Raw genomic sequence first — 12,838 nt, forward strand, 5'->3', positions numbered from 1 at the left:
CTTGCCATTTAGTTGGAGACAGTTATTGACCATCCAGTCAGCAATCTTCCTCATGCAGTGCACAAATTGTTTTTTCACACTATCTGGGTCAGGACCGAAATAGATGAGTTGAGCGCCATCCCGGCATAACAAGCTGGATCTCACAACATTTGCCAGAGGTGCAACATAAATGTTGAATAAAGATGGGCTCAGGCATGAGCCTTGAAGGAGACTCCCTTGTTAGAAAGTTTTTTCTTGATTTAAATGGACCCAAATAAACCTGGTTTGTATGGTTGTCAAGGAGGTCCCTGAACCAAAGTAGTGCCTTACCATGGATGCCTACGCCATGTAGTGTGCAGACGAGAATGAGATGGGATACTGTGTCAAACGTGGCAGACAGGTCCAATAAAAACAACATGATACGGGTACCTACATCAAGACAGAGTCGGATGTTGTCAGTGACTGCCACCATATTGCTTCGAAGTAAAACATTGGAAAGACATGTTTTGTTTTATTTTATGAAAAGATGACTGAGTTCACTTTATAAGTGACTGTGGTTCGCTTGGAATGTCTAAATCCTTGAGCATTAGCATTAGCGCTTTTTCTGTGCAAATGTTGTGGTCTATAAAGCGCTATCTGATAAATCAAAATTCAAAACTAAGGCTATTGGACAAATCAGTGCATTCAAATAACGTGGAGCACATGAGGCTCCACAATAAAGAGAGAGAATGATAAACATTTCAAAACAAAGATTTTATTGAAAGTTTTATCATTTACAGAAAGCAAAACCAATTTAGTGGAAAATCATTAATCAGAGTATGCATATATCAGTACATATTAAGTTCAAATCATTTCAAACCCATTACATAAGAGGAGAACCCCAGTTCTCCCTTCAGAAATGTCCCTTAAGATCTCCTACTTTGCTCTGAGCTGCACTGGAAGCAGACAAAGGCATTCAGAAGTGTTCTTAACTGTAATCTACTCTGCATCACCTTCAATCACATAATTCTAACATGTGTTCCACCACACAGTTCTTATAAAAATATATATGACTTTAGGTTACAGTGAACCAAAGCCAGTAGCACCCTTTCTTTCCTCATATTTGCATCAAAACCTGATTTCTCAACAGTGTTGTCATCAATAAGAGACTTGGGTCTGTCTTGGTGAATTCCCAGAACTCTCAATGAATGGATCCTTTTTTCTCAGTTCAAGTAAGACTACTACAATTCTACTTTGGCACTGATGTTTTATTCACCCGAAAGTACATTTCCCTATCCGTACAGCATTGTCGGCCATGAAGTCCATGGCATATTGTGGATACATTTGATCCCTTTAGTCATGAATATCATTTAGGGTTTGCAGCTGTGAACCCTGGCTTGCCCCCTGTGACCTCTGGCCTCAGAGATGGCGGAATCAGCGCCTGGAACACAGCAGCCTCCTTATGGATGTCAATTGGTCCTTGATTACCCTTATTTTGCCATTTGTTTTCTCACAGTAATAGTGAGTAATGTATTATTCACTATTAGTGTAATACGCAAAGGAGTACCGTTAGCTGGAATATGACCCTGTCTGGCAGCTGAGGTAAGTCAAATGTTTTTAAATGTATGTTGTGTGAGTGCTTGAGGATGGAAATGTGCTTATGTAAGAAAAAGTGTGTGTACGAGTGAATGTGTGTGTTTGAGTAAGGCAGTGATAGTGAGCAAAAGTAAAGGTTAAATGGCAAAGCGCTAAGAAGCACCTGAGGGCAGTTGTTTAACAACGGATATGATGTTAACATTTGAAAGCTTTCTTTCTTATTTCCTTGATGTAGCATAGTGGAGTTTGAGCGGTTTACGCACCCAGCATCAGCAGGTCAATCTATTTAGCAATAAAAGATGCAATGATACACTTTGAGACTTCGCAGCAGCTTGGACATCCTCAGCTGTTCCAGGAAGAGGCATCAGCAGCTCTACACCCAAGGTTCGTGATCTGAAGAGCCTCGTGGGGTCATCAGCCAGAGTGTGAGCTCCTGATGGGTGTTTCTAAGCAGTGCAACCCTCACCCCTTCTGGGGAGAGACGTTGGCCTAAGGGCTAAAGGGTTCTGATACCCAAATTCGGATTTGGGTCAAGTTCGCGCTATGTAAAAAAAAAAACAGGCTGTGTCAGTCTCAGCTTGGCTAGAATAATGACTGCCTGTCGGCTACATGACGAGAAGACTAAAGGACTCTGGTGAAGACCACCAAGCAAGGAGCTCAAGAGCACCGGTGTAAACACAGATGAGCGAAGCACTGATACAACATAGTTATCAGAGAGCCTTCTCTGAGATTGAAATGTCTATTAACATAATCATGGGGCAGTAACACACTCATCAACAGTCATTTGAACAGTAGAGATCGCAGACATCAGCACCTACTTTACAGTAAGTAAGTATTTGTGCATCGAAGGATCATTTTAGGCTAGGGTACGGCTATGGGGCGTTGCCACACTGGAGGACTCCATCTCTGGACCTTGAAGAGCTGCTGGATACATAGGAAGCTGAATGAAGTCCTTCCCTGTGGCAGCCTCCGATGCGTGCCTGGTTCAGTAGTCTGCATCGTAATGCCCTGCCACTTTCCGCAGGATATCCTTCATGTTCAAGAAGAGGGGGGTCTTCTGGTCCACAGTCTGCCAGCGGATGGAATAAGTCGATTCAGGGGTACGAAGATTCTGCAAGACAGAGGAAGACATTTACAGGAGAACACAGGACCCGCTCTTCAAGTCCAGAACACACTTTCAACATTCTGCCAATGTTCACAAGGTGTTAAAACCCACCTAGTGCAGCCAGGTGGATCCATACACAGTACACAGTCACCTGATTCAAACACAGGGTTCATGTTAGCAACAGTGACATCCATGGAACATACTCGTTGTCAGCGCCTGTTAATACATCTTTGGTGCAATCAAGAACAGCTCGAAGTCTACTTTTAAAACAAAGTACATTTATTGTCTCATTTGTTGTTAGGTAACTTAAGCTCTTTCCTAAACTGTCATGCAGAATCAGATGTATACTACAAGCTGTACACAGGTAGGCACACTTATTTTAGGGTCCCATAAGACATTGAAAAACAAAGAAAATGCTTATCCTTCATTCGCTTGTTTGTTAGTATAATCTCCACCTCCGGCCTCAGTATAACTCCTTTAACAAGTGCACAGCGAAAATCCCACTCTCTACATAAAAAAAAGAAAGAATTGGGCCTGGCTCACAGAGTTGTCCTTTAGATGTCCCAAATGCACACTTTGTCTATGTGCACATATGATTTGTAAACAATTCTAAATGTTTAAGGATTCTGAAATATCTTCTTGAATATTCATGAACATGTTTGCAATTTATAGGAATACTTATGTTTCTCCATGTGTAACCCCAGGAACTGTCTGCATAGTGCAAATATGTTGGGGTATACATAAAACAAATGTGTGCTTGAACATTTTTTCCAAGGAAGTTATTTTTCGGTTCGCGAACCCCCCTTCCCCTGCACTATCACAGAATGTGAGTCTGTTCTGTTTCTTTTTGCACCATTTGCTTCTACTTTTTAAAGGTGTACTTGTACATTTGTTTCCGGGATGGAAACTACTTTACAAATGCTTGTCATTACCTCCTAGTCTGTCTTCCTGGATGCAGTCCTTGCATAAGATACTTCTCTTTCAGGCAGAACCAATTCCCTAGCTGAAACCCAACAAGTTTCTCGGAGCTGGCCCCCATTACCCATGAGCCACCACAAAAGGGAAGAACATTCAAAGCACTTCCTTTTTTTATCCTTCCGGGACAGACCCTAGACACTCGGCTACGGCTTAGGTAGGTGTATGTTCGGTTTTAAATTTTTTTTTAATATGTGAGCATGGTGTTGCTTCATTAGTTCCACGCTTGCGCTTCAGCAAGGCATGGCGTGAGATCCCGCTTTAGCTGGGCTGTTGGGGACTACATGCTCCTGCTCACCCTAGGCCCGGTTTCTCCGGCTCTGGGTGCTCGGCTTTAGTTGGTGGGGTTTGGGCACGCTGGCATTCTCGTTCTTTGCCCGTAGCGTTCTGCAGAAAGCAGGCTGGCTGGAGGATCTCCTGCTTTGGTGCCCTGCTTTATTGGGTGTTTTTTAGTCTTCCTTCTTGCCAGGACTCGTAGAGTGGTGCCTCTGGCCGTCAAAATGTTGTAGTAGCAATGTGGTGTAATCAACAGAATTGCCTCCGAAAGCTGAGCATGCTGAATGTGGTCAGATATTTTCTTGCAAGTGCTATATTTTGGTCGAATAATGCTGTGAACTTATACAGAGGCAGTGTTTATACTTGCCCATCAGTGGTTGTTGTGGCGTATCACCCACATTATGGAGTGTTCAAGCATGTTGGTATAAAAAATAGGTTCATAGGCCCAAATTAGTCCATTATACCCATGAGTTATTATTTTAGCCCCCCCACCAAGTCCACGAATAAAGGGATACCTAGGAGAAGGTGAGGGATTTTAATCTCTACTTAAGCCCCCTGGGGCCAACCCGATGATGAAGCATGGCACTACTAGAGTGAGTGAGTGTTATATATGAAAAATTATTTTTTTTTCCTTTTCCACACAAGTCATGTGGAGCTAGCATACGCATGAGGGCTGACCCACCCCTCCATACGCAGGAGGGCTGACCCACCCCTCCATACCATGTCCCGTGGATATTCTTTTAAAAACCCCATGACTCCAGGTAGGATACCTTTTGACTATATTGATTCATCTTGGGAATACGTATCACTCCACCCCCTTCGCATCCGAAGGGCCCTCTCAAGCCTCTAAATCAAACAGGTTTCCCTTGTCTGGATCTTTTGTTTATAATACACAATGAGACCCAATCCAAAAAGCGAGCTAATGTATCAGTGACTCAAGGGGGGTCAAACACATCCTACTCCCCACTACTCTCTTATCAACATTATAATGAGATAATGCACTGTGCTCTGCCCTGTTTAAAATATCTGTTCTCCAAGACAACACAACAGAACAAAACACTCAGGGTGACCCAGATCGTAGTGGTTCAAAACAGTCCGCACCACACATTGGACCTTACTCTAAATAGAGAAAAAATGTGCGAGAAGCAAGTGACCCCTCACGGAAACACCACCAAGCGGGGTAACTGGTATGCAATTTCCAGACAGGCCCCTGTCTCATCATCGGTGGTCACTCGCTCCTCGGGGAAAAAATAAGAGGAAAGGAAAGAAGACGTGTCCAAAACAAACAACATATAAAGTGCTACAGTGAAGTGCAGAAAACTCTGCTAGTGACAAACACACACAAACAAAATAATAGAGTGCCTAAAACCACACACAAAACACCAATCCCTTATCCACTTTTATTCGTAGGGTGGTGATCGCGTGCTTTTGATTATTAAAAAGGCTGGTAGCTAGTCATGCATACCATTACCTACAGTGCCGACATGTTTCACTGCTGTATAGCGTAGAGCAGTTTCATCAGGGCTGCACTCAAGTGCTGCCACTTGACTCTTTTTGGACACTCAGTTCTGTAACGTGCTGTCAAGGGAGAACAGGTACGTGATTAAAAACATGTAGACTCAAGGCTGGCCAGAGGCATACTCTGGAGGGATGTACAGAGTTGTAATGTGAGGAATATTTACCCAGGAGCAGCAAAGCTTTGCATACCAGCCACTCCGGTATCAAAAGGGGACCCTAGACACTTCTGACGTAAGTGTGCCCCTTGATTTGTAATAAAAATATTTTATCTGCGGATGGAAGAAACAAATACACAATTGTAGTTTACATTGTGCTGTTGTGCCCCGTCACACCTCATAAGCATTACATCTATGCTCCAGACTGAGCACAACGCGACATATACACAACACGCTGACCCCACAAACTACTGTCTGGGGATGCTACCCCCTAGTAAAGGTAAATCACTTGTGCGCTGGTTGTAAATACCATTGTACAGCGCACCCAACGCATTGACCCACAGATCATAAACAATGCAGCCAAAGCGATCGGAAAGGTCCTAGTCACGATCGTGACCCACTACGCTCTGAGCATGTGAAGCTACGAGGAGCCGAAGGGCTCGAACATGCTGCATTTAGCCCAAATAACCAAAGACAACCGAATACTTCCCTGGCGCTTGATTCAAGGTCCACGCCTCACCGTGACAAGCTCGGATAAGAACTGTCTGGCCTTTACAGAGGAACAGATAGCGGCTATCCTAGCAGGCCCATCACTACTACCTGACAATCCACTACTTAGCACCACCACAGCTAGGGAAGAATGGGAGAAGCTTAGTACCCTTAAAAAGAGGCAGGTTAGGATTGCGTTACATGGGGCGCTTATGACTGAATACTACAATGCAGGCGCGGCCCCAGATAGTTTACTCGTTAGAATAGAACCCCGCATCTTCCTTGACGACAGCAGGTTTAGGCGAGATTGGAGCTTCATCGCTAACAAGTGTACTAGAGATTGGCTGATTTTGATTATCAGCACGGCCAAGCGGCTTAGTGAGGAACTACTGAAAGAAATACTGGAACTGGAAGAATCCATACAGAGGGATACCACTCTGTTGGATACCAAGGAACAACTCCAAAGGATCCAGGAGGACCTTTCGGAATACAGAAATTATATGGTAACCCAAAAATTGAAGGGCCTCACTCGTAATCTTGAGAGGTACACACATGAATGGGCTTTTCCCTATGTGAAGGACGAGTACTATACAGCTCCTCAGGAATCTCAGCCCTTTGGAGGAAGACAGAGGGGCCGAGGGGGCAGACAACAACCAAGACGGCCCCCCAACCAGTGGACCTTCGACAATACGTCCAGTGAGGACGAAGAAGAAACACCTCAAGGCAACCGGGTGAGATTCCAACAACAGAATCAAAGCAGTGAGGACTTGGGGGCACTCCTTAGGTCTTTTTTAGCCCAAGGCCAAAGAACAACCAACCGTGGAGGAGGTCAAGGGGGCGGAAGAGGCAGAGGAAACCACACCAATCAGCCGAACCAGCAACGCCAACAATGGCAGACGTTCTCGCCCAGGTTGACCCGCAGCAGAGGCAGGACCCAGAAGTAAGCGGCAACATCGTAGTGAATCTCTCTGATCATGTCCTGTCTGACAATGAGAAAAGAGTACTTAATAAAGGTCTGGGATTCATCCCTACTCCTACTCATGACGCATTTAAATGTAGGATTGAATTCCAGGAAACAATGAGAAAAATTAAACTGAAAAAGTTCTTCAAAGACAAGCAACCATCAGAGAACATCAGCTATACTTCTAATTTGAGAAAACCTTCCACTTTCTGCCCACCCTCTTCTGTGGTTGGTCCAGAAATAGTGGTCTTTGAGTCTCTTGTCTTACAGGACATAGAAAAAATAGAACACACACAGAGACAGTTTCATCACAAAAACATGACTAAAGAAGACTGGGAAGCAGTCAAAAGCCTCCAAAACAACCACACGCTACTGATTACTACGCCTCCTGAGTGTCAGGACCAATTATGTACCGCTCAATAAAGATCCGGTGGAAGAATTGTCAAAAACCATCCGCGACATGGTCGGGGTTGCTAAAGAAAGAAAGTGGATTTCGGTCAAAGAGGCGGAGTTCCTTGTAAACACCAGCCCTAGGACTCCGTCATTTTACATCCTCCCAAAAATCCATAAGCCCACTCGTCCACCTCCGGGGCGCCCCATTGTAGCTGGTATTCAATCCATTCTGGAACCACTATCCCAATACGTGGATTACTTTCTTAGAGAGTCTGTGGTCAACCAAAAGTCATTTGTCAAAGACACGACTGACATCCTAAATGTACTTGAAGACATCCAGTATGACCCTGCAAATGAATTCTTTGTCACTATTGACATCGAATCCCTGTACACTTGTATTCCCCAGGACGCGGCGCTGGTGGCAGCAGCCCGCGCCCTGGGTGACCAGGAATGGTTCTATGACACTACACAGACATTCGTGCTGCAGTGTATTGAGTTAGCCCTTACTAAGAACTACTTCTGCTATAAAGACCAGCTTTATCTTCAGGTGTCCGGCACCTCTATGGGGGCTACAATGGCACCCAGCATAGCTTGTATCTATGTTGGACAGTTCGAGGAGCACGTCATCTATCATAACAACAACCCCTTCCAGAGCCATATCCGGCTCTGGAAGAGATATATAGATGACGTGCTTTGCATCTGGTCAGGTACGGGGGAACTCCTGATGGAATTCCTTAACTGGCTGAATGCACAAGATGAGAACCTCAAGTTCACCTGGTCATATGATAGACACAAAGCAGTGTATCTTGACCTCGACATCGAATACAGCATGGGCACCATTAATACCTGTGTACATCAAAAGCCCACAGACAGGAATTCCTTGCTCTCGTATGACTCCTTCCACCCTAGAGCCTTGAGGGACAACTTGCCCGTAGGGCAGTTCCTGAGATATAGACGCAACTGTTCCAACACCAGTACCTTCCTGGAACAATCTGAAGGACTGACATCTAAGTTGACCAATAGGAACTACCCCATGAAGGTAGTAAAACAAGCCAAAAAGAGAGCGCTCAACACCCCTAGGAGTGCTCTTCTAGAAAAGGTTACCAAGAAGAGGGACGACTGTATACCTGTGGTCATGACGTTCGATCCTATGGCCACCAAAATCCGTCAGTCCATCCGCAAGCATTGGTCCATTCTGTCCAACAGCGATTTCCGCATGCCACCCCCGAGATTTGCTTTTAAGAGGGCGACTAACTTGAAGGATAAACTTGTACATTCGAGGGCCCCCCAGGCACTAACTGACCATAATTCCACGGTACCCAAAGGCCACTTTCCGTGTGGAACATGCTCGGTATGTCCACTCACTAAGAAAAGCAAAAGTGTGAGTCTCACATCAGGGAAGGAGTGGTTTCAAAATCAGTTTAGTAACTGTAACTCCACACAAGTGGTATACAGGTTAACGTGCCAGTGTGGATTACAGTATATAGGTCTGACTTCGCGCAAGATCAAAGTGCGTATACAGGAACATCTGAGCACAATCAGGGCAGGTAAATTAACAACTAAGCTTGTTCAGCACTGCTCTACTGAAAAACACACCTTCCAGTGGACAGTGCTTGAGAAGATCACAGGCTCCCACCAGAACATTGATGAGATCCTGTTAGCGAAAGAATCACGCTGGATCTATAATGAGAAAACTGATAGAGTTGGGCTCAACGAAATCATAGAATGGAACAGGATTAAATTATGAACCATAGTCTTATGCTGAAATATATTTCCATGCCTCCTGTCTTGGCCTGCATAGGTATCCCCTTTATGTCCATGGATCATGCCCCGGGGCAACACTTGGGTTCACATTCTCCCAGGCTAAGTGAGGAGTGTTAGTTCTTGCTTTTGCTCAATTTGTGCCCACTAACCAGACTCTCTAGATGTTACATTAATTGCCTTTTGTGGGCTAGGTCCTTATCCAGCACAGCACTTCCTGGCTCTGTGATAAACTGGACTTATCTTGAATCTCACTACACTATTGGTATGATGCATAGGGGGTGAATTGCATGCAACTATGAGTATTATGACCCTGGCTAGGTCCCTATCCAGCACAGCATTCCTTTGCTCTGTGATGTACTGGAGCAATCTTGGGTCTCACTACACTATGCTTATTAAAGTTAGGGGGCGATTTGCATGCAATTATGAGTATTATGTCCCTGGCCCCCTAGCCTTGTTCGATTACCCAGGTCTCTTGACAGGGCATCGTTGCAGTGGTATAGCACCTGGCTCCCAAGACAGGGTCGAGTCATTGCATACTCCTATAGTTATTGAAGCCTTTTGACTAGGCTAAGATGGCCGCCACGCAAGGAGGCGCGATCACGTGGTGTGACGCGATGGGCGTGGCTTCGCCGGCGCTGCGTTTTTCAGTGCTCCGGGTGGAGGCGACCGGCACGGCTGAGGAAAGGCGTCTTCCGAGCTTGTCACGGTGAGGCGTAGACCTTGAATCAAGCGCCAGGGAAGTATTCGGTTGTCTTTGGTTATTTGGGCTAAATGCAGCATGTTCGAGCCCTTCGGCTCCTCGTAGCTTCACATGCTCAGAGCGTAGTGGGTCACGATCGTACTAGGACCTTTCCGATCGCTTTGGCTGCATTGTTTATGATCTGTGGGTCAATGCGTTGGGTGCGCTGTACAATGGTATTTACAACCAGCGCACAAGTGATTTACCTTTACTAGGGGGTAGCATCCCCAGACAGTAGTTTGTGGGGTCAGCGTGTTGTGTATATGTCGCGTTGTGCTCAGTCTGGAGCATAGATGTAATGCTTATGAGGTGTGACGGGGCACAACAGCACAATGTAAACTACAGTTGTGTATTTGTTTCTTCCATCCGCAGATAAAATATTTTTATTACAAATCAAGGGGCACACTTACGTCAGAAGTGTCTAGGGTCCCCTTTTGATACCGGAGTGGCTGGTATGCAAAGCTTTGCTGCTCCTGGGTAAATATTCCTCACATTACCACTCTGTACATCCCTCCAGAGTATGCCTCTGGCCAGCCTTGAGTCTACATGTTTTTAATTACGTACCTGTTCTCCCTTGACAGCACGTTACAGAACTGAGTGTCCAAAAAGAGTGAAGTGGCAGCACTTGAGTGCAGCCCTGATGAAACTGCTCTACGCTATACAGCAGTGAAACATGTCGGCACTGTAGGTAATGGTATGCATGACTAGCTACCAGCCTTTTTAATAATCAAAAGCACGCGATCACCACCCTACGAATAAAAGTGGATAAGGGATTGGTGTTTTGTGTGTGGTTTTAGGCACTCTATTATTTTGTTTGTGTGTGTTTGTCACTAGCAGAGTTTTCTGCACTTCACTGTAGCACTTTATATGTTGTTTGTTTTGGACACGTCTTCTTTCCTTTCCTCTTATTTTTTCCCCGAGGAGCGAGTGACTACCGATGATGAGACAGGGGCCTGTCTGGAAATTGCATACCAGTTACCCCGCTTGGTGGTGTTTCCGTGAGGGGTCACTTGCTTCTCGCACATTTTTTCTCTATTTAGAGTAAGGTCCAATGTGTGGTGTGGACTGTTTTAAACCACTACGATTTGGGTCAATCTGAGTGTTTTGTTCTGTTGTGTTGTCTTGGAGAACAGATATTTTAAACAGGGCAGAGCACAGTGCATTATCTCATTATAATGTTGATAAGAGAGTAGTGGGGAGTAGGATGTGTTTGACCCCCCTTGAGTCACTGATACATTAGCTCGCTTTTTGGATTGGGTCTCATTGTGTATTATTGACTGTGAGTGGAGGGCGACCCTTTCCGTATTCCCTCTGAGCTCCATTTTTGTTTGGATCTTTTGTTTATCATGATTCCATGCTTCTCCACAGGATATGTTGTCCTAAAGACCAGCTAGCCCACAGTGCCACCATTTGTACCCCTAAACCTAGATGGGTAGCAAACGGTTTGGCAACCAAAGAACATGACATTCCTGATCTCTCCCAGGGATCGTGGTAACAGGTTTAGAACCCTTTCACTCAGTCACTCGTGTTCTCTTTCTCTCAGAGAAATATTCAAGGAATACATAGTAGAGTGTTTTCAATTTTAACTCAACCAACGTGATTCTTATTTAAAATATATGTTCTGCATTGATCAATAGACAGAAGCAGGTCAAAGTGATTAGCAATATTAGGACAGTGAACTGGATGAAAAGTTCCACCATCGTGCTAAGACAATGTATATATGCGGGCATATGAAACTATATATATGTATATATCATGCGCAGGGGGCAGAGCTTGCCTGACTTCGAAATGGCCTTTATTTAGAATCTCTCCACCTTCCGGCTCAATGTCCTTAACGAGCCTGATAGATACAGCATGTAATCTACCTCAACATGACCGTCTTACAGGCAGCCTGATGAGAAAAAAAAATGCCTCAGAGTCCTGTTCTGAGGCTGGAGATACTACTACTGACTTGGATCTGAAACATTCTGGCAACCATGCAAAAGCAGCCTGAATAAGATAGATGGGAAAATGGATTAGTTATCATTTCACACGAATAGGATGTCTGAAAGCCTCAATAAACATACTGAACGCCTAGATATTATTGAAAAAAGGGTCTCAGATGCTGAGGATATTTTGAATTCTCTCTCATATGGCCCTGGATAAAAACCTTCGGAGTGTGCAGGCCAAGGCAGAGTATTTAGAAGCCCGCTCAAGATGGAATAATATACGAATAATTGAAATTGCAGAATCCACCAACACTCCCAATATGGAACTCTTTGTGGAACAACTATTAACTACACTGTTGGGGAGAGATTGCTTTTCTACTATATTTGTAGTGGAGCATGTGCATCGCTTGCTGGTCCCTAGACCTGCTCCACCACGTCCAATCATAGCGAGAGTCATGATTACCAGGAACGCAACAGCGCACTCCGGAGAGCTAGAGAATTACAAGAACTCCAGTATGAAGGTATGGCTGTTTCCATCTATTCGGATGTTACGCAACAAGAACAGGACGCTCAACCTCAATTGGCACAAGTTAAAAGGAAGCTTCGTCAACTACAATTGGACTATAACATGATGTATTCTGCCAAGTTGAAAGTCCATGCTGATGGGAAAGTTCACATCTTCACTGACCCTACGTAAGCTTTGCAATTCCTTAAGAGGAGAGATGGCGTCAAATCAAAGAAATGTTCCTCTAGCTCTCCATCAGGGGGAAAGAATAACACTCCTCAAGAAGAAGGAAAAAGCCATGCCGAAGTGCACTCTGGAAGACAAAAGTCAAAAGATGCAGTAGATGTTAAAAGAATCTAACCCCCAGCCTGGAGTTTGGTGTGCATAGTCGAGACATTACGTTCTGAAGGCAACTCAAAAGTGGTCATACCAGTGTTATTAAGTTTGGTAGTTTGCTAACTGTGATGTATGCCATA

At 44.7% G+C, this 12,838-nt stretch overlaps 1 protein-coding gene across 1 annotated transcript in view; it reads right to left on the reverse strand.

The window, feature by feature from the left end:
• Positions 1–2,359: 2,359 nt before the first annotated feature.
• Positions 2,360–12,838, reverse strand: part of LOC147693339 (transient receptor potential cation channel subfamily M member 2-like) — a 1,947,553-nt gene continuing 1,937,074 nt past the window's right edge. The window contains exon 27 of the mRNA XM_086935940.1: positions 2,360–2,665. Within this exon, the coding sequence (XP_086792066.1) occupies positions 2,540–2,665 (126 nt within the window). The 3' untranslated portion in view covers positions 2,360–2,539. The remainder of the gene's footprint in view (positions 2,666–12,838) is intronic.

The sequence above is a fragment of the Lissotriton vulgaris genome, chromosome 8, assembly GCF_964263255.1.
Source record: "Lissotriton vulgaris chromosome 8, aLisVul1.2, whole genome shotgun sequence".
NCBI classification, from domain to species: domain Eukaryota; kingdom Metazoa; phylum Chordata; class Amphibia; order Caudata; family Salamandridae; genus Lissotriton; species Lissotriton vulgaris.